Source organism: Diadema setosum, chromosome 5, assembly GCF_964275005.1.
Source record: "Diadema setosum chromosome 5, eeDiaSeto1, whole genome shotgun sequence".
Lineage (NCBI taxonomy): Eukaryota > Metazoa > Echinodermata > Echinoidea > Diadematoida > Diadematidae > Diadema > Diadema setosum.
The window spans coordinates 35,114,727-35,138,451 of record NC_092689.1 but is presented as its reverse complement, the minus strand read 5'-3'; the positions used below and the strand labels follow the sequence as shown (position 1 = coordinate 35,138,451).

Below are 23,725 nucleotides of genomic sequence, written 5' to 3'. Positions count from 1 at the left end.
GGGGAAAAAAAAACACAAAGAAATCAGAAAATACAGCTACATAATCAGATAGGGAAAAAAATGAGTGCAAACCTTCAAGCAAATGTCACAATATAGGAAATATTGAGACAGAGGTACAATGGGAAAAAACATGTCAAATCTCTAACTCACATATCGAGGGCAAATCTGGGAATCTGCACAACATAGCGCTGAACCACCCTCTTTGTTCTGCGTGGGGAGCGCCGTGGAGACCTTGAGCGTCTTGGGGAGCGTGACCTTCGCCGCACTGGGGACCTCTCCCTTTCACGCTGTCTTTCCCGTTCTCTGCGCTCCCTGTCCCGCTCACGATCGCGTTCCCGCTGCTCCCTCTCCCTTTCACGCTCTCTCTCTCGCTGGGCGCGATCCCGCTCGCGCTCACGGTCCCGTTCCCTCTCCCGGTCCCGCCCTACGGACCCGAAATCTCTCCTGCCCATGGCCTGCTGTCCCAACTGGCTGGCCCTGCTGGCTTGGGCATAAGCACCTGATGGACAAACAACACATATGCAGAAGAAATGGGGTTAAAATGAAGCTGGCATACCACATCTACCTGGCATTGAATACTATCTCAATTTTTAATCCCAACTGAGATCAGTTGAGCAATACTGATGCTGCTTATATCAGGCCTTTTGCTTTGTTTAGAAGCAAGATAGGATAAAGAATTGAGGTCCAATGTCTGAAAAGAATTACAGCTCATTCACAGTGGTATAAATCTCACTTCCATTACTGCAGAAAAAAAAAAGAACAGAGAAGCCATCAAACAAACAAAAAACAGGCTGCAAACCCTGTGATGTGGTCTATCCATCTTCAGTTCACTCTGGTAAAAGGGCAAGTATGATACAATTCCCCTGTAGTTTATGTAAGGCACCTAGGAATGTCAGCAAAATGATATCAATGAGGATTTTTGTGCCATACAAAGTCTTGATGTTTCTCACCAGCTAGGTTTTGCATGGACTGGGTGCTCTGCTGCAACAGGGCGGGTTGCTGGACCACGGACTGGGGTGGCTGCTGCAACAAGGGAGGTGGGTTACCCAGAAGCCCTGGGGGTGCAGCGCTCGAAGGCATCATGCTGGTCTGCTGAGGGGCCTTCAGAAGGGGCTGCTGGCTTTGCTGTATGGAGAGGAAGGTCCCAAGGGGATATCAAAAGCATTGGATTTGCATCAATCTCACAAGCCTATGAGAGGATTCATAGTCAGATGGTATTTGGAAAAGAAATTGCTGCTAGATTACTCTAAAAAAAAAAAAAAAAAAGCCTGAATGGTTAATTTCCATTTGAACATTTTACCTTACAGATTCTTCCAAATGCCTAGGAAAAGATACGGTGGATTTTTCTAATGTTATGAATTTGAATTGTAACTAAAGAGTGCAGTAAATATGCAATGCATCAGAATTACTGCGCTCTTGTGTGATATGACAATACAAGTGGAAATGTTTCACACAATCAGTCTAATGTTATTCTGTGTTTTTCACAATGAGTGCAACAGGCCATATGGAATAAGGCTTCAAGTGGATCATTACTGTGATACAATGATTGAAATATATGGTGTGAAGAGTTTCAAATGATTTAGTTCTTACCTTGAGCATTTTGAACTGCTGTGAAATGCTTTGGTCAATCCTCTGACTAGGCTGCTGCATTTGCTGCATGAATAAAAAAATATTCAAGACATGATTGGATATAGTCTCTGTCACAATACAGTTGCTGCTCTGTTGCAAAGAGCTCGCAAATATTTCTGAAATCAGAGAGTGCGCACAACTTGGCTTTCAAATCATTAAAATCCATCAATCAAAGGCTGATCTTTAAATCCATGTTTGATTTTAATCATTTTCAAGAAACACAGCACAAAGCCTGTCCCTTGTGCAGACACAGCACAGGCTAGTCCATAAATCAAATGCTGACGGTACAAAGGGGGAATTTCATGATTTTGTTTCCCATGATGCAACACAACAAACGAAAGAATATAAACTTGATATTCCCATATTCATGTTTATACTAGATGAGTAAAAAATCAAGAAATTGTCGTGAAAATCAGTCAGGATTTACGTATCATGACTTTGATAGTTTGTCAACCAAATAATCCAGAACAGATTGATTGATTGTCAAATAGATGTATTCACCCTACACCCACCCACCTTCACCCAATACTCACAGGTGCACCCTAAACCCACCCAATTACACCCATTTCTCACCCACATGCACCCTCAACCCATCCATCTACAACCCACACTCACCCACATTCCCCCTAAGCCTACTAACTGCACCCAATATCCACTCACAACCACCTTAAGCCCACTCATATTCATCTTGAGTCCATCCTCATCCTCAACTCAACCACTTTCACCCCTACCGGTAACAAGCCTGGCTTCATCCAAACTCTACGAAACATCACAAAAGCCTACCCATCTTCACCTACATCCACCAATATTCTCCTAAATCCATCCATCTTCACCCTAAGCCCACACACCTTCAACTGCTGCATCTTCATGGCATGTCCATGGTGCTGCTGAGGCTGGGGCAGCTGCTGCTCCATCTGGCTGTTGAGCATCTGGATGCGGGTGGCATTCCACTTGAAGGGCATGCTTGCATTGTACGTCGCCTCCACTAGCACTCGGTCCCCTATCTTGGGCATGCTCCCCTTCACAGTGCTGTGTTTTCAAGGCAGAAGTAAGCATTGCAATGTGAAGTTGTGTGTGTGTGTGTGTGTGTGTTTGTTTGTGTTTTTTTTTTCCTTTTTATACTGCAAGTATGTTTGTCATGTCAACTGCTTGAAGTTATTGCAAATGTATTGCCACAAAGCATACTAGCAACATGTCTGGTACCAAGTGACATGACGCTGCCACACAGGCACACCATGACAGATAACTACTAGGATATTGCACAAGAGCACTCGTATATGGTATCAGTTTGCAACTTGCTGAGTCGAAGGCTGAGGTTCAAATACATAATTATACACTCTTAGTACACATGTAGTGAGGTTAAAGTTCCATGCAGTATGACATATTGTAGACAATTCCCACATATGACTGCATGGAAACACAGAGCATTTATACATTACTGATTGTGCACATTTAGATATCAACACAAGTTTTATGAGCTAAATGCCGACTTCAGATATTTGCAAAAATGTAAAACAAAGCAGTTACAGAAGGGTGGCAAAGGAAATGTGAGTTGTAAAGCACCTGTGATGCAGCAACCAAACAAGTCATCATCAAAGACTTCTGAAGGGTTGCTAATGTTTGCTTCATCAGCTGTGGCTTGATACCTTGCCATCAGTTACAACCATGTATATCCCACTTCAAGCACTGTACAGCACTTGTGCCCTTTTGCCACTTGCTTGCCACCAGTGACTTTTCTTTTCCAAATTTAGCTCTGATTCATGGCAATCAAACACACCCATGTTATGACAACATACAATTCAACCGCATCTTCTTACAAGCCCTATCTCAGTATTTCTTTGTATGAAAACCATAAAAAGCTTTGTCTCTGTGTTATCATTTATCTTATCTTTGTTACGCTGAATCAAATGTGTTTCGTGTTTACCCAAGTACACATGTCTGAAATGCCGAATGAATAATAATAATAACAATGAATTAAGCTTCTGTGTGTTTAACACTTGTTGAGCGCTTCGTGCATGAACAGCACACGTATGCTTCTGCATGTTTGTTTGAATGCACTCAAGCACACGCTATGTTTAGTATGTGTTGACACTGCAGGACACAAGATCGGTTTCATTCCTATTTTTTTGTAAAGTACAAAGTTCATTTTGACAAACCCCTCCATGCTAGATCAATGACACTACAAGCTGATAAAGATGGGAGACTCACTTGGTCTGGAAAAAGACGTCCTCATCGACAAAGCCAAAGGTATCATGGAGTTTTGTCACCGTTCCAGTGAAGACTCTCTGTCGTGGCTGGCCTCCCTGGGTTCCCCTGGTAGTAGGGTAGCTGACTGTGAGCTGGGGGGCACCCCCTCCTCCGGCCCCTGCCCCTGCAGCAGCAGCCGCAGCAGCGGCATTCTGGGCGGCGGCAGCTTGCTGTTTGGAGCAGGAAGGAGAATGTCAACATACTTGAAGAATCATGTTTAATGCCTGCCCACAAGTCATGGACTCATTCATACAAGACTGGTTTAATGAATACCACTTGCATGAGTTAGAATGCAGAACTTGGTATGTTGATAAACACACATGCAGTATGGCAGAAATTGACAAGAGCTTCTGTCAACTCTCTGTGCCCCACTTTTGCATGTCCGACTCAGTGAATGGCTTGACAACTTTGTATATTTTGCTCAAAAGCAAAACCATGCACTCACTGATTGACAAATCCCAATGTGCTACACAACATTGAAAGCATCATAGCGATGGACTTGCCATTGCATTTACATCACAGTAAAGCTTGCAATTTCTCTACAACTTTGCTGTATTGTATTTCCAGCATAGACACTTCTATAAAAAGTTGCAAGGCTTTAAAAATTAAGAATGTCTTTCAAAAAGCACACGTGCATTAAGGTCTCAGAATAATGCGGCACACAGTAGGTTTACACCATGGAACACAGAGTTACATGAATGCAGATCAAACTTAGTTTAGAGAAAATAACATAGGTATAGTTTCGACCCATACCAACCTACCAGCTTTGTGAGGTAAGAACATGTACTATTAAACCACAAAGTTCTGTGTGCATTTCAATTTTGTGAATTTTGCGAGAGCCACGATTCGCGAAATGAAAATACATGCAGAAGTTCTTGTCTACTCTATACTGTATGTATTGAATGCCAGTGGCAATTTGTAAAAGTTTCATGCTGCAAAAATTTCTTGCTTTACGGTACTTGAAACAACATTCTGCCCAACGGCACAAATCTTGGTTTTGATGGCCAGTAAATCTTACCTGCTGCTGCAGGGCAAGTGTCTGCCTCTGCTGAATGGCCTGGTTCTGCATGGGGTAAGTGGTGGTGGAGCCAGCACCCCCAAGCCCAGCATTGGCCACCAAACTCTGGCCATAGATGTTTGTGGTAGGCGTGCCCCCAACTCCAGGCTGAGCGCCAAGTAAGGATTGGTTCTGCTGCAAGAGGGTTTGACCTAGATGGGGTAAAGAGACACAAATGGACTTAACTGGTAATTTTTTTTAATTGAAAACTTGTTTATCTTTTTAAAATCATTCAAAAACCCCATAGACTTGTAACATCTCTGACACGAGTATGCAACAGAGATTTCGCGGTAAGACTTCATTTTGTACCCCCTCAATAAAAATATAACAAATATATCATATATAGTTAGGATATCTTATCCTGTGCTGCTCTTATGCATTATTGTATAAATATATGTAACATTAGAAGCCACCAAGCAATATCTCCATCATAGCGCTCTGTTTGTATATCTGTAACATAATAAGGTAACTTAACTAATCATGAAGACAGAAAAAAATAATAATTCATGAAATAGCAAACATCAACATCCTTGCTATTATATGACCAACAATTTGGTGATGCATATAAAATTTCAGAGACTGACTGGGCAAAAAACGTTGACATACTTAATCCTGCTGCTGCACCAGACACTCCAACATGTGACCAGGGCGGGTCCTTCCTTGCTCCGTACTGTGACATCTTTGAGGTTCTGCTGTTCTCAGACTTAAGAGTGCTTGGGAACAAAGAGTGAGAACAAATTCATCAACCAGTTCTACATGTAATCACATTTCTCTGCTTCATACACTGAAGATATCAGAAACAACTTTCGAGACTTAAATGCAAACATGTTAAGGTGTAACCGTACCAGCTACCCCAACACGTTCGTGTCGAGGTCGCAGGGCAACCCTATCATTTTTTATGTATCTCCTAATATGGCTTTTAATAGTACCAGGGTGACCACAGACCACAATACAGGATTTTATACTAAAATTTGTAGCCTAATGTTAGATAAGATACTTACAATCATAAGCTAGGGGATCAATCTACAATATGATCTGCTATAACAGCCCAGTGAAAGATTTTATCTGAGCTTTTAGTCCTCAAGCACTTTGTATTGTTGAACTGGTTACACGGCGTATGCACGAACAGCCCAGTTGTTGTCGATCATGCATTTAGAGTGCATGGATAAAACGTAGCACACATTATTACCTCCGCCAAGGGAGGAGGTTATGTTTTCATTACCATTGGTTTGCTTGTTAGTTAGTTAGTTTGTCCATGTGCAAAATAACTCAAAAAGTTGAGCAAGGATTTGAATGAAACTTGCAAGGAAGGTTGAGAATGACACAAGGAACAGATGATTAAATTTTGGTAGTGATCCGGAAATTTTTATGGATTTTGTGAGGGATTTTCGATATTTTGGCAGGAAGGGTCAGTGAACTTGGGAGTTCAAGCTGTGCATTTTTGAGGTTTTCATACATGCACTTAAGTGCATGCTCTAGTTTCTGCTAGGGCGAGGCGCGCTGCCCAGCTGAACGTTTATGACGTAACAAAGGCTTCTATATTGGGAAATCACACAATTTTTTAGCATCCATACGTACAATGTATGGGTTGAAATCACTGATCTCTATGGAAGAACAAGATCATAATTGGAAAGTAGCTGCTTGGCGGAGGTCTGCGCTCTCAGAGTGCTTTTTCTAATTATACCTGTATACATACATATATGGGGGGAAAAATGGGAAATATTAATTTGCGCATGCGCAGTTGAATATCCTTCCATGATTCTATCTGAAATGGCGCATCTGTTGAGAATGGGTATCCCGGAGATTGTCTCAAAGATTATGACAGTTCAACTTGTTTTCAGAAGTAATAGTTAGAGATACATAGCCATTTATGATATTCGGAACCATATGCTATTATTACAATATGTGGCGTTTGGTCACATTTGAACGATGAATCACTGAAGGAGTTGCAAGCGTCACAATGCATTGCCATTTACTTCAACAAACTGCACATAAAGTCATCAGGGTACTGTCACTGGTTACAGTACCCAGGGGTTAGTTTGTAACATGTAGGTTGTGAAATATTTAGGGTGAGATTGTACATATTCGAAAATCATTTATGGTGCAAAACGGCACCATCATCCTAGCGCACTAGCTGCGCATGAGTACATAAACCCTTGAAACTATAAAGCCAGGCTCATGACATGCATGATATAAAAAATACCAATACACAAGTAGGTTCTACAGGTACTGTATGTACAGAGCAGAGGTTTGTCCATTCACACGTTTTATTATTATCCATACAGAGGATTTTCAGAGCCCAAAATAGAAGTGTTATTTTGTCGACGCACCTCATAACCTCTGACCCACTTAGAAAGTTTGTTGAACTCGACCAGGCGTTCGAATCATGCACGCTATTTTGCTTCCGCAATTTACGCAGTCGAAGAATGGGTAACTTGCTTTAAATAAGCACGGCGGTGGGGCTTTCTTCCACAGTACAGTATATTAATAATAGGCCTACTCATGAATGCGGCCCCACCAAACGGCGTTTACGCGAGATTGATACTGCAGCGGGGCCGATTTCCACAGCATAGCAATTTCTCGTCCTCCCTTTCTTCCATTTTTCTCTTTGGTCTTCAAGTTCAACTTTTATTCTCGAAAGGACTCCCTAAAGATGTTCCTCGACGACTACTGTATACGCCATATATTTCGCGAGTCTAAATTTTTGCTAATCGGTAATTCCTGACGATTTCGCGAGTGGTTAAATTCGCGATCATGGAGTCCCGTTACTGAACGGAGAAATGTAAACGCGTACGTCACATCCACATCGGGATCACAGTCAATATTTTCGCGAGTCTTTAATTTCGCGAAAAGCACCCGACTCGCGAAATTCGCGAAAATAAAAACCTCGCAAAATATTCGGCATATACAGTAATTTAACAGCCAAGTAAATACAACCCACATTAATCATTGCCGCAAACTGCCTGTCCCTTGCAGCATTTGGCATGGAAAAACAACTTCGCACTTACAACAACTACTTTATCATAAACCTGTCAATTCTCAATCTCCTCGTTGGTCTGAATCTCATCACCAGTGTTTTCCATACTAGGGTGTCTGGAGCATTTTTGTAACTTTTGAAATTCTGTGAGAAACGAATTGTGAATTATTTCATATGTAAGAAAATTACATCATTAAGACATATTTCAAATTTCATGGCGAAATGATGTTTCTATCTTGAGAAATTTAACTTTGAAATCACAGCAATATCACCCCCTTTTTTTACGAGCACGCATGAAAATGTGACCCAAATCTTGTTTGCAAACAACGCCGAAAAGCTGCATTCGCGTGTGGATCTCCAGCGATCAGATAATGAGCGTACAGCGGTTAGAAAATACGCGTAACAAGCGCAGAAGCCACTCCCCCTATGTGTTGTCATACCCTGTGTGCGCCGCGTATGTACGTGCTCGGTATTCAGTTTACATTCGATTCACATGTACCGTATTGAGCGCCCTACAACACGTACGAACCCCGCGTATGTATGCAGGCGCAGCTAGCTAGCTAGCAGCAGCTAGGCAGCCCCGCCGGTATTGGGGAGCCGAGCGGAGAGGATCGCGATTGTAAGCCAGGGCAGCCGGCATGGCGAGCATGGTTCGGAGAAATATGCAGTCGATTGTCGAGAGCAGGTGCACGCAGCTCGCGTGAAATGTACAAGCTACAACCTCTACAGCCACAGGCTTGGAATTGATGCCACATTACCACTATTCGTACATGCAAAAATGGCCAAATAAGAGTCCTCCGAAATCTTTTGCACGCCCTTTTTTGTCGATAGGGTGTTCGTAATATAATACACCGCTGCCGCTACCACCACAGTAACGTTAGTTAAGGCCTACTTCGTTCGCACTTTGGCTAAGCGGACATGATTGTATTCACAACCGACTTCTCGGCTTATAGTGCCAGTGACTCGAGCATAGCGAGTGCACTTTCGAAATATAAATGAACAACGATAAGATCATAATCAATCCACAAGTAAACTAATAATAGTAGACAGAAATTTAGTAGAGTCTGGTTGTTTTGCAAGACGTACGTGATTTGTGAGCGTGACTGTATCCGATATGTACAGTACAGAGTGCATGCTATGTGTGATGCGTGTTGTAGGAGCTATCGCAAGCGACAGCCCAGTTTCCTGCCTCGTGATATGCACATCATACACAACACATACACACACACACACGTAGTGACACACACACAGAGGTAGCTCTTTGCTGGCAGCATCTGGCGTGCGCCGCATTCACACGCGATCCCCACACACCGCAGATGAGGCCATGTGGCCGGCCCGGCGGTAGACGGCGCGCGATGCGTAATCAAATTTACATATGCATTAGCCCCTTCGCGCGAAGTTACTATGGATTCTTGCATACGAAGCCCCGCCTAAAACGTTCGCTGTGACCAAAAAATTATTGCAAGGGGTATCTTCAAGGCGATATCCCCACACCTAGGCGTGGAGCTAGCGAAAAACTAGCCACACCATCGGATTCAGCATATCCTCAACTACTAGCATGTCTTGGGGTGATACAAATACCGAAGCAGACGCCGAGATATGAGGATAGATGTGCTTCTATCAATGTTTACATCAATTTATCGTCGGATTCATGAACCGTCCCTCTGATAGAATATGGAGCAAAACTTCCTCCTTCATATGATACCAAATTTGTCAGGATTCGTTAATGGCATGGTCTGGGGATTTGGCAATAAAGGCGAAATTTGGCACAAAAATGCTTGGTCAAAACAGCGTAGGCGCGCGGCTCCATTGCGTTCTATGGGACTTGCGTGTTATTAGATAGGGGCGCGTTTTGGTCGAGGGTTAGCAGTGCGCGATCAGACACCCTATCCATACCTACTTTGGCTACTATCCTTTGAACCAAGTGTTTTGTTCACTACACTCAGTCCGCGACAGCGGCTGCACCTCTACTCCTTCGCAGACGTTGTTATTTTCAGCGGTGGGTGTACGTTTCCTTCATGAATATCTTTATTAATCGTGGAAAACTAGAATATAAGGAATCCCCGTAATCTATGATAATCATTCAATAATCGGTATGCATATTTTTTTTTATTACATCAAAAACCCACCGAAATCCGTCCTTAAATTCAGGTCTGTAAGCGTCCGTATTGCTTCACTCACATCTTCTGCTAGCCCGGCCAGGCCCCGTGCGCTAAGCTAGCACGGGGTCTGACGGTGTGTGATACACATATCTACGGAACCCCATACACATATCTACTAAACCCCTCGAACACGGCCACACAACAACAAAACTATTGAAAATTTCTACATTCTTTTCACAAATTTTACGAATCACTCACGTGAATTGAGATACTTGGACTATGAGCATGGTATTTCAGTCCATAGTGAGCCCTCACGCAACATACACTGAGCAAAAAGTCCAATCTTAACCCGGAATGCTATGATCATCGAAGGGCCATTCAAAATAAACCTTTCCCAGCTTTGAACGATGCAAATTGCGCTGCTAGAGTTTGTACGCCCGCGAAGTCGACAGCGCCCTCTTTGCCCAGTGCTGCGCCGACATTTCGAATCATTTCTGCAATTTCTACGATTTCTGCGGCGTACAGGATTAAAAAAGGTGCAATTTTTGGTAAGTTATAAAATGAGTATATCAATATCAATAGCTGAAAACGGTAGCTAAATAGATAAAGTTTTCACCTTATGTAGTCTTAGTAACAAATATGGTGCAGTAAATTCAAAATCACGTCGGCGCCCCGGAATACAGAGATTACGGAGTGTCCACACCGTACAGCCCTGTCGCGACTTACACTTGTGTACAGCGACAGGGCTGTGTATAGTTAATCTTCTGCGTGTTATTGAATAGCAATCACTCTCCTATACTACAACGTAGCTAGTCAGAGCGGAAGTGGATGAGCTAGTCGGAGCGGAGGTCAACGTCAAATCATGACAGCAGCACGCGCGGAAATACATGTACGTAGAAGACGACAAGCTTTACGTAACACAAGAAACGCACGGGTGTACGTAAAATGCTACCACGGTACCTCGGGTTGAGCGTTCGTGGTAGTTCGTTGATTTTGTGAATCATCGCACAATCTACTCCGAAAAATTCAACAATAAGGTTTGGATACCAACAAAACACCAAATTCAACTCGACCATCAGCAAAATACGATATAGGGTAACATCCCCAGTATTCGGTCACTTAAGCTTTTTTGCAATATTTTTCAAACTAAAATAATACATACATTGTACATACATCATATCTACAGCAATGTATGTGAAATATATCAAATTTCTTTAATCTCAACTTTCATTTCGTTAAATATTTCACAGAATTGCACAAAATCGCGAAATATTTCACCTTGAAAATTCCCCAGTATACGGTCATCGGCTCCAGTATTCGGTCACGCGATGTGCGCGTTCAAAGTCAATGCGTGTTCAAGGCAGCTGAAAAACGCGCGCGCGCTACCTTCTTGGCGCAAAATTGCATCGGGGAAGTTGCGGCACTTGCATTCAACCCTTGTACATTGGGACACTGTATCGGCACGTACGGACATTTTGTTTTTCTTTTGCATTTTTGAGGATACCATTACACCCCAAGCTTGCGATAAGCGAAAAATCCCGCGAGAGAACGGCGTATTTCTCGATTTTTAGCGCTTTTTCGGCGACCCGTACTCTTAAAACTGGGCCTTATCCGCGCGCGCCTTTGGAAAGTAGCGCCGATTCTGCACTTTTGACGGTAAAATTTGGGATTTTGGATGGATTTTTGGAGGGGGCTAAGGGAGTTTCGTGTTGTGAATGAGTGTGCAAGTAGGCTTATGTGAATTAGTGTGATTTGCGTGTGTTGTGACAGTTGAACTTACTGGGTGGTGACTAGTGATAAGTGACCGAATACCGGTGCCTGACCGAATACTGGTGCCCTTACCCTAGGTGGGTGGTATTACTGTTAAAATCAAACAAAATAAAAGACATTTATGTGGTCTTGCCGTCAAAGGCGACAGTCGTTTACAACGTTTAAACACTAGTACATGTCAGACCGCTGTTTGCACAGCGGTCTGGTCAGGCTAGTGTTTTGTAAGATCCTTGGTGGACTCGGTCAGGCGGTCACCACACCAGTTCTTCTAATTTTGTCGTCGTGCAACCAACCTCACCACAACCTTGCTTGCTAATTAATGCACGGGTGCACGCGAACTGCGGTGGGGCCGATTTCACGATTTTGCCTAGATTTAGTTATTTATATCCTGGAGTTAGATCTGACAATAATTAAGGTACTAAGGTAGGCCTAGATCTAGTACCAACTCCATGCTGCGCCGCGCTGCAATAGCATGCAGCAGGCCCGCGCCCGCTGAACCGAGGCCCATGGCCATACCATGCCACATCCCACGCACGCACACGCACACAAATACAAACCGCGGTATCAAAAGCGTTTATTACGTGTTATTGGCGTTCGGCAATGCACGCTATGTTATCGAGGAGCTACAACGTCTACGAACGAGACTGTGATCATGATCATAACCCCTGAATAACGACGACATTCTCAATAACCTAGAGAAGCAAAATGTTCATATCGAGCCAGAGTTCCCTCCGACAAAAGGCTTTTGACTGATGACTAAAAAAACACAATCCTGCTGACTTACCAAAGCGCGGAAACGATGTAAGGTGGTTGATGTTTTTGTTTCAATTATCGAAGTGAGATCATTTCGTTCCCCCACCACGCACCGCCATGACAGCAATTACATGAATGGAGTACGGCTTTGTGTTTTAGGCGCAGCTCAGGCCGCCGGTGTAGTGACAACTCCACCTCCGGTGCGAGAAATGATTATTTACCATTCTGTCGCGCAAAACACTCACGATCGAAATCGCCGCTTGTAATGTGCGTGTGCGTCTGTGGGGTGTGCGTGCCGCCGCGATTTTTTTTTCCGTAACCCTAACGCGTCGAAATTGCCAATTGTGGCACTTGAGCAAAGACTATCAGTGTACTAGTTGGTTGCGATACTTGTGTTGCTTTCTTGTATACAGTACCATGGTCGTCTGCTAACCACAGAATCAGATTAGAATGTGAGAATGGCACGCCGCCTTGTGAACTGTCATAACAACGGCTTTGTGTGTGTGTGTGTGTGTGTGTGTGTGTGTGTGTGTGTGTGTGTGTGTGTGTGTGTGTGTTGTGTGTGTGTGCGTGTTTCCACTTCGCCATCGGCATCGCGTTCTGCTTTGCCGTCTGCTTACACTAAACAGCTGCTAAATATTCCTGTGGTTTTGTTCGCCGTCTGCTGACACTTTTCCTTTGTCTCGCAAGACTTAATTGCGCTGTTAATGATAATAATAAATATCATTTATAAAGCGCTTATTACAATGTTTCTTATCGCTGAGTGTCTCGATGAAAACATTAGAAAAGAGAAATTCAGTCATGGAGTACAAATTGTTGTTAAGATGCAAACTCGAAGTTTTCATCAATATCTTGCAAAAGTAAATTGGAAATCTAAGCTTGGAATAAAATTATGATATAAGTATTATATAGGCCTATATAGGCGTACAACTGCAGCAATTGCTATTGTTAACATTGATCATGTTTATTAAGCCACGCAGAATCAGATTCGAAGTGGGCATTCACGGGTCTAATTGGGTAACATGAACACACTACTTGGTTAATTTGGGTTTATACTTCTCCAACCTCACGATGATTGTGCTTTTTAAAAAAATGATTCAGAAAGGCGTAGTAGGCTCCTTTTTAGTTCAGGTTCATGTAGATCAAGATATAATTATGATTAAATTCTCATGCACTAACATCCAAGATGAAGATGGGGAGGGAAGAGAAGCTGGGGGAGAGTAATCATCGATTTCGATCGATAAAATCTCTATATTAATATATTAATTCAATCAGCTTTATAAAGGCATTTTGAAACAGCGTTTATAAAGCAAACAGCAACTCATTTTCATTCTAATATCACGTACGGTTTGAATTGATTTATCAATATAGATATATAGGTGTATATTTTTTGATGTTCAGTTTATTATTGCCAAACCTATAGTTCTCCTCATCAAGTGCCTCGTTACCTCTACCAAAACGACCATCAGTGAAGGAAACCCAAACCCAAAGAGAAATGTGGATTGAGTGAAAGCAGCAACATTAGTAAAACACAGCAGTGACAGTTAAAGGAAAATCGCACATTGATTGTAAAAGATGCAAAAGTTATGCATTTTTAACGTTTTGATGTTGGTACAACTGGATAAGGGGATACTATAAAAACCGCTTTCAGAAAGTAGGGGGAATGATTACTGCCCTTAACATAACTTATGTCAGTATCAATTTAGTTGATGGAATGTGTAATTTTCATGAAAAATGATTTCTTTGTGGAATTCTCTTCATATTTTCTTTACATTGTTGTCCACACATGACGTCATGGACTCTAGTAGTCTCCTTATCCAGTGATTACAACACAAAAACTATAAAAATGAATAATTTTTGCATCGATTGTCGGATTTTCCTCAAACTTTCACTAATGTTGCTGCGTTCACTCAATCCATATTGCTCTTTTGGGTTTTGGTTTCCTTTAATATCAAGCAATCATCACTACCATCATTGCTTCAATTAGATTATAAAACTGAGGGATCGATCACAGAAAAGAGTTCTGTGGGATCGACCATAAACATCATTACTATCATTTCACAACTGGATATCATCTTATCATCATCATCATCACCATGATTGCTACTCGTATTACCATCGTATACAAATTACCACAAGCAATCTTCCTCCACCATATTGCACTTATCAATACTTTTTTTTTTTCATGTCACCAATCCATCAACAACTTCACGAAATCTCTTGTATATTTTCAGCTTCATCATTTTCATCAGTCTAAATAAGCATTGCGACTATCAATATATTCCTACTCGATCCCTCCCTTCAATGCCCACATGGCCTAGCACCCTTATTGTTAGTCGATTCAATGGATGATGAAGATAAATGATTGAATATTAAAACACTGATTTGTTTGTTTGTTTGTTTATAAGAACACTAGCCGCATTCACACGTGCTAGCTGGTTACCGAGCGCGCTCCAAAACTCGAGTTCTTGTTATACTCGTAACTTTTTATGAAACTTCATGATCGATATATTTGATATAGAAACAATCACCTGGCATTAACTGGTATCAGATTCCCAGGTGGGTTCATGAGTTTATGAGTAATACACATTTGTGGAAGCGACTTGAAACGATCGTTTTATAATTTGGCACAAATTAATTTCATTTATTCTAATGGTGAAGGATAACCAAAAGAAAATTAATCTACCCGATATTAGCCAAATTTAAGGTCTTTTCATTAAGTTGGAACATCAAGCATCTGTTCAGAGTCACAGACGCTACTTACGCGTTTTTATAATATGCATTTATAGGAAACTGATATACGTTTAAACGATGTTAGCCATCATATTATGGTGTCCTATATAGCTCCATACCAAGCCTGGACAAAAGTACGGAATCTATCAGCAATGTTGTAATGTGTGTGTGTGTGTGTTTTCTTTGCACCGAAAACTCGAGGGCGGGCGCCTGAAAGTGCAATGATTGCACCTTCCATGCAGTTTGTGTGTGTGTCTTTGTGTGTAAGTGCGAGTGCGTGCAATGTGTGTTGTGTGTTTGTGTGTTTATGTGTTTGTGTGGGTGTGGTAGGTGTGCAGTATATCGTTACTTGCAAAGTTTCGTGTATGCTAACGTAAAAATCGTAATCAAGAGTTATTCTGAAAGAAAATGAAAGCGAGGTCACAGCTGGTCGTTGTTCACGTCTGAAAAAGTAAACATTCTGGTTACAATCATAAAAGTGTCAGAAATTGTGCACTCTATTGTTAAAAAAATGTTTGTTATTCAAACTTCAGCGTGTTTTATGAACACATATTTCTATATTTCAAGATTGAGCCTGCTGTTATAGTTTAGCAACCATGTCATAAAGCATTACAAATTTTTCTGATACAACAATGCTAGCAACTATATATGAATAGGTGGTAGACGTAGATATAAGGCTTAGGGCATTTGCAGGAGTAGGGTAGGTTAGATTTTTATCATGATTTGTACCTTGAGGTGCTCACAAGCGCTTTATTAGATCTTAAACTGAAATACTGATAAACCAACTGGCCACGACTTCAAAATGACGTCAAAATCACGTCCATTTCCCTTGTTCTTGAAGAAAAGGCGTCTTTCAGATGTATTCCTTGTTTTCTTTTCCAATATACGTTTAAAAGTCATGAATTGACGTGTAAACGACGTGCTCATGACGTTCTGACGTACATCTTGTCTTTAGAATTGTGATTTACATGTCATTAAGACGACTCTTATATGACGTCTTTTGGACAACTTCCTTTTGAGCAAAAATACGACATATTGACGTCAGTTTGAAACGTTAATATGACGTCCAGTATCTTTGTTTATTTTCGTCTAAAAGATTTTTTTTGACGTCAGTCTCGTCTTTAAATTAGTAATTTACACGTCTTTATGACGTCTTTGTATAACAACCCAGACGTCAGAAAGACGTCACAAATATGTCGTCTTTTAGACGTCATCCATTTGAGCAGAAATACGACTTTCTGGCGTCAGTTTAAGACGTCTAAATAATGTCTGCTTTCTTTGCTTATTCATGTTAAGCAAACGACAATTATTGCGCCTTTCTGAAGTCTAAATAATGACGTCATTTTTATATCTTCCATTTGAACAAAAATTCCTCTTATTGTTGACAGTTTCGACGTCTTTCTGACGACAGTAATGACGTGATAATGTCGTCACTCTGACGACAGTATGTCGCAAAGCAAACTGATATAACTCTATAAAACTATAATTAGTAGGCCTAATTATATGACGTTATAAAGACGTCGAAAAACTTACGTAAACGTAACGTTAATATGTCGCTAATATAACGTCATAAATACGTCGCAAAACAACGAAAATTTAACGTCATAATACGTCATTGATATGACGTGATAAATACGTTGCAAAGCAAACTGATATAACTCTACAAAACTATAATTCGTAGGCCTAATTATATGACCTCATGAAGACGTCGCAAAACTGACGTGAACATAACGTTCATATGTCGTTAATATAACGTCATAAATACGTCGCAAAACAACATAAATTTAACGTTATAATGCGTCATTAATATGACGTGATAAATACGTTGCAAAGCAAACCAATATAACTCTATAAAACTATTCGTAGGCCTAATAAAATGACGTCATAAAGACGTCGCAAAACTGACGTGAACATAACGTTCATATTTCGCTAATACAACATCATAAACACGTCCCAAACAATATAGCCTAAATTTCACGTTATAATACGTCATAAATACGTTGCAAAACAAGCTGATATAACTCTACAAAACTATAATTCGTAGGCCTAACTATATGACGTCATAAAGACGTCACAAAACTGACGTGAACATAACGTTCACATGTCGTTAATATAACGTCATAAATACGTCGCAAATCAACGTAAATTTAACGTTATGATACGTCATTAATATAATGACGTGATAAACACGTTGCAAAAAAACTGATATAACTATAAAACTCTATAATTCGTAGGCCTAATTATATGACGTCACAAAGACGTCGCAAAACTGACGGGAACATAACGTTCACATGTCGCTAATATAACGTTATAAATACGTCCCAAAACAATGTAGCCTAAATTTCACGTTATAATACGTCATTAATATGACGTGATAAATGCATTGCAAAGCAACGGTAATTTTACTTCACTTATGCGTCGTAAATACGACGTGAATAATACGTCACAAAATTGACTTGAATTTTACGTCTTTAGTTCGTCGCTAATATGACGTCATAAATACGTCGCAAAACTGAAGAAAATTTTACGTTAATACATCGCTCATATGACGTCATAAATGCGTTGTAAAACAAAGTATATATTACGGTATTAAGACGTCATTTAAATAACGCTATGAATACGTTGCAAACCAACGTAGATTGACTCATTAATACGTGTTTATGACGTAAAAATTACGTCGCAAAATTGACGTAAATTTTACGTCATCAATATGTCACCAATATTAGGTAATAAATACGTCGCAAAACTGACGTAACACATCAGGAGGTCCATAACATGATGTGATAAATTCGTTTCAAAGAGACGTTGAAATCACGTCATTTTCTGGTCATTTTCAGACTTGCGACAACTTTGACCATGTAGTTGCGACCAAATTGAGACGTCTTTTTGACCTCCGTCTGCTAGCTGGGATGTTCATAAAGTTTGTTCCATCCCTTTCTGCCAATTCAACCGCTCATATGACTACTTTAGTATTAGTGATATATATGTTCTGTGCATTTCTGTGCATTTTCTGCACGCATCCTAATGCATCCAGGCTGTAGAAATCGACAACTTTTGCTGATCTGAGATACGTCAAACGTTGAAATAGATGAATTTACAGGTCTGAAACCTAAAGTAAGGGGAAGTCCAAACTAAAGATAACTTCTTTAAAAGAAAAAAAAAAAACCCTTGGCAAATAGGAAAATATTGTTGGTTAAAGATTGAGGAAAACTTTCTTAAGAAAGGTATCATTCTAATTTTCAACAAAGCTGTTATAATCGATCAAGAAAATCAGGCAATCTATGACGTTTCCAGCGACTTCCTATACAAGAGAATAGAAAAGAAAGTACATGTATGCAAAATTACATATTCTAACGTAAAGGCATCATTTACCTTTTGCATATGAAACAAAAACCCAGCATCGGTGCTTCAAAGTAGTTCTTAAATGTGCGTTAGGGATAGAAACAACCAATGTAAATATTTGAACCATTATCATCGATGTTATGTATTTTTAGATATTAAAAAAAAAAATGTGTACAATAGTTATAATAAAAATGTTTCCAGATTATGGTTTAGTGAGAAAAAATAGTGATATCTCCTTATATTTCATGCTTTATTGAAAACGTTTTATATGGTGGGATGTGGAATGACCTATACACATGCATCAAAAGTGATATCTTGAACATTTTTTAAATCACTGTTCTCAACGGTAAACAGGACCTTTAAAATACATGTTTGTATTCAATTTTAAATTCATCCTCTTTATATAGTAATCACTCCAAATATTTTACAAATAACCTCTGTGACATCAGTTCTATTACTTCATCAAAACATCATGGAAAATGCATTTCAAATAAATTTCTCAATGATATCTTTACAAATGCCTACGAAGGAGAAAATTATCAAAATACTCTTCATAAATTAAGTGACGAGCACATCAAAACACCACTTTTCTGCGGGGGAGGGGGGCAGAATGAATTTTTGAACACTGTGTAGGTGATTAATTCCTAGTGGAGCACATCTTGGTTTCGAACCAATGTTGGCTCAATCTTATACATGCACGTAGTTATGTCGTGCCACGCTGGACTAACCATTCATGTAAACGTCACATGGATGTTGGCACAATGTTTCATTGAATACTGTCATTTCTTTTAACATCTTTAAACCGTAGATTTTTTTATGTTATACAAATGCGATCCTATACACTAACCCTTCACAGACAGCTGTTAATGCCATCCTAACAGTTGACTAGCAAATTACTATATCATACACTATCTCAGCTGTTGTAAAACAAAAACAAGAGAACAATCGTATGGATGTAATTTATACGGTTTTGTCAAAAAACATAGACTTACATTTTTGTACGTTCACACACGTATACACATATACACGCACACACACGCACGCACGTAAATAGCCTTCGAGATTTTTATCTATACAATCACTTATTTAGACGTAAAGATGTATTAATTTATATTATTTAAAAGTTTTATATAGTTATTATAAATCTGATACATATTTACACACTTGTGTATGTTAATGCACACCACACCCAACACAACGTTGATTTATACAGATTAATATTTCTTTAATGTTATATATTTCTGACAATGACATTGACATTGTATTGCTGTATATCTCTTGTGTGTTTATCATGTCTATGTATCCATGTTAAACCTGTGCTCTGTATATTGTATGTATCGATGTAACTTGTATGCATGCTAACAAAACAAATTTCCAGAAACGGACAATAAAATCGAATTGAATTGAATTGAAATGAAATTTCTTTTACCTCACGGCCTATGTATGCATCATTATATCAATCAGCACTATTATCCTACCCCCCCCCCCAAAAAAAAAAAAATAATAATAATAATTCGTGGCTTGTCAACGGACACCACCTGACGCTCACTCCACTTTTGAGGCTGCCGCGTAAGGCAGCCCATAAATAATCTGAACACAAGTGATCGCTGTCAGTGAAAGTGACCAGTGATTTGTAACTTAGCTTGAAAAAGGCACCCTCCCGTGTACCAGGGAGGTGAGAGAATTTTAGTCTCACCTCCCTGCTAATATACCAGCAAGGTGAGTCACCTCCCTGCTTATGTTGTACACGATATACCGAGTGCCGAGTTTTGTAAAATGATATACTGTACTTGCTAAATGGCTTGCTCATGTGAAACGTCTTCGAATAAAGCTCCAATTTACCATGTACGACTTGTGTCCTCACTTCTCATTTTCCTCTGGAACTTCGATTAATGGGAACGTGTTACTGTTGAGTGTGTACTTGCAGTGCGAACAGAATAATACACAAAAAAAAAAACTTTGAAAAAATGATATTCTTCATTAGAATTCATCGATATCAGGCCCATGTTTACAATGAAATTAATTTGAACAAAATATAAGCAGCTGAATTCTTATCTCTTGTGCTTCTAAATCGTATTTTTCTTACACACAGTACAATATAGGCCTACAGTGTATAATAACCATGCGTAGCGTATTACTTGACATAGAATTCTGCATGAATATCTCAGAAAAGGCTTTCTGATTACTTAGTAACTTCAAGCCAATCCATATCTGCCTTACGCACACACTTGTGCTGCTGAATCACCTTCTTTTTTAAACACACACACACACACATATACACACACACACACGCACACACACACACACACACACATACATACGCACACACACACACACACCTACACACAAACCCGTTGTTATGTTTGAAGGACGTGCCATTCACATTCGAATCTGATTCTGTGTTAGCAGACGACCATGCCACTGGTATATGCATGGAGCTACCATGGTATATGTATACATACTGTACAGCAGTACAGTATGTCCAAGCGCATGCGTACAAAACCAGCCAAGTACACTGATAGTCTTTGCTCAAGTGACACAATTGGCAATTTCGACGCGTTAGGGTTACGGAAAAAAAAATCGCTGCCCGTGCGGCACCCCGTACCGTCCTTTTCGTCGTTTAGTTTACGTTTCTTCTTTTTCGATTGAGTTAGATGGCGCTATGGCGCTGCAACAGATTTTTTTTTTTCTTTTTACTTCCTCCAGCAGGCCCTACAGCTGCTGCATCAGAATACTAAGTAATCAGCGCTTCTCAACTTTTTTTTTTTTTTCAACTCGGGGGCCCACTTTTCCTCGAAACCCACCAAGATCAAGTATGAATCTTATTTATTTCTTCTTCTTCTTTTTTTTTTTTGGCCGACATCGCAGCCCACAGGTTGAGAAGCGGGAGAATAATGATGATTCCAAAATAATGAATGAAATACCCTATATAATATCATGATACACTGTATTGCAATTTGTGAGAGAACAGTGTGCGAAAAACTGCTTCAGTAGTTGAAATTCTAGTCCGATCAGAATAACAGTCGCCAAAGTCGATCTTTCTTTGTCATTTTTTTTTATATTGTCGGAGTTCTGTTTATTATAGCTCTTCGTGATAAGATTATATGTGGTTCGTATAATGTTGGCACGCGTATGTACACAAGTTGATAAATTCTTGAGAAGCATTGTGGAATACGTTAAAGGGATGATATACTAGTAGTATTGGTTGAGGTGAGAATTCAGCTTTTAACTTTATGCAAGATACATGTACTGAGAAACAACTAAATGGTTATGAAATGTTAGAAAACATACAATACTAAGAGGTATTCAATGTTTATTTGATGAAAATTGGTTTTGAAATGATGGCTGAGATATCAAAAAACAAGCGATTTACAAAGGAACTTGGATGCAGGTCGTCAAACGGATGTTATAGTCATGGATTTTTCAAAAGCTTTTGACAAGGTTGGACATGAGCGGCTTTTACGTAAACTGGACTACTACGGTATCAGGGGGAAAAATCTGAAATGGATTCAAAGTTTTCTCAATGGAAGAAGTCAGAGGGTTGTTTTGGATGGTATTAAATCTTCTTCAGTAGCGGTAGGATCAGGGGGGCATTTCATGAAGGAACTTGTCGGATAAAATGTCCGACAAGTCGATTATATCCGACAAGTTCAGAGAAATCGGCCAATTAGACGAAAGAATTTCTCAAAACTTGTCGGATATAATTGATTTGTCAGATATTTTATCCGACAAGTTCCTTCATGAAACGCCCCCCTGGAGTACCTCAGGGATCATCTAAATAACGCCCCTCTTGAATCTGTTGAATCCGTGAAGTACTTAGGTGTAACCATTACTTCTGATTTGAAGTGGACCCAACACATCAATAATACTGTCAATAAAGCCAATAACGTGCTTGCATTTCTAAAACGCAATCTTCGCATAAAATCTTCTGATGTTAAAGCCACAGCTTACAAAACGTTGGTTCGACCAATTGTTGAGTATGCTTCTACAGTTTGGGACCCATCCACCAAGAAGCTAATCCACCAAGTGGAAATGGTCCAGAGAAGAGCTGCGCGATTCACTTTAAATCGCTACCATAACACCTCAAGTGTCACCAAAATGCTACAAGAACTTGATTGGACCACTCTGGAACAGCGCAGAGAAAATGACAGGTTAATTATGATGTACAAAATATACAATAATCTTACTCCTCTTTCAGCACAGGACTATATTATCAAACAGGCTACTCAGTTAACGAGAGCCTCGCAACCACACTCCTATCAGGTACCATATTCGAGAACTGAATCGCATCGCCATTCGTTCTTCCCAAGAACTGTAAGGAACTGGAATTCCCTGTCGTCAGACATTGTTTCTGCGCCATCTGTGGGATCATTTCGAAACCGTCTAACGGTTGATCACAGTGGCTAGTTGTTTTCGTCAAATGTTCTATGTGCTTGTAAATATCTGTAAATAAATTGTATTATAATGTAAATAGCACCAGTCTGCAAGAATCTTCAGGCTATTGAAGGAGGCAGACTTAACCAGAAGAAGAAGAAGAAGAAGATCGGTTCTTGGGCCTTGCCTCTTTCTGCTTTACATCAATGACTTGCCTGATGGTCTCGCGTCAAAGGTTCGCCTTTTTGCCGATGATGCAATTTCTTACATGACCATCGACAATCAACATCATACGCAAAATCTTCAAGAGGACCTAAACAAAATTGGTGACTGGGCGAAAAAATGGATGATGGATTTGAACACAGATAAGTGCAAGGTTTTGACAATATCCAGGAAAAGAAGTAAGGTGCAACACGTGTATCATCTAAATAACGCCCCTCTTGAATCTGTTGAATCCGTGAAGTACTTAGGTGTAACCATTACTTCTGATTTGAAGTGGACCCAACACATCAATAATACTGTCAATAAAGCCAATAACGTGCTTGCATTTCTAAAACGCAATCTTCGCATAAAATCTTCTGATGTTAAAGCCACAGCTTACAAAACGTTGGTTCGACCAATTGTTGAGTATGCTTCTACAGTTCCCGGGGACCCATCCACCAAGAAGCTAATCCAACAAGTGGAAATGGTCCAGAGAAGAGCTGCGCGATTCACTTTAAATCGCTACCATAACACCTCAAG

At 40.2% G+C, this 23,725-nt stretch overlaps 1 protein-coding gene across 1 annotated transcript in view; it reads right to left on the bottom strand.

Moving 5' to 3' along the window:
* LOC140228692 (cell division cycle and apoptosis regulator protein 1-like) overlaps window positions 1–12,679 on the bottom strand; it is a 32,278-nt gene extending 19,599 nt beyond the window's left edge. The window contains exons 1-8 of the mRNA XM_072308959.1: window positions 12,567–12,679; window positions 5,540–5,646; window positions 4,895–5,085; window positions 3,838–4,046; window positions 2,478–2,658; window positions 1,591–1,653; window positions 951–1,125; window positions 151–499 (exon numbers count right to left, since the gene is read on the bottom strand). Of these exons, the coding sequence (XP_072165060.1) occupies window positions 151–499; window positions 951–1,125; window positions 1,591–1,653; window positions 2,478–2,658; window positions 3,838–4,046; window positions 4,895–5,085; window positions 5,540–5,612 (1,241 nt within the window). The 5' untranslated portion in view covers window positions 5,613–5,646; window positions 12,567–12,679. The remainder of the gene's footprint in view (window positions 1–150; window positions 500–950; window positions 1,126–1,590; window positions 1,654–2,477; window positions 2,659–3,837; window positions 4,047–4,894; window positions 5,086–5,539; window positions 5,647–12,566) is intronic.
* Window positions 12,680–23,725: the final 11,046 nt, after the last annotated feature.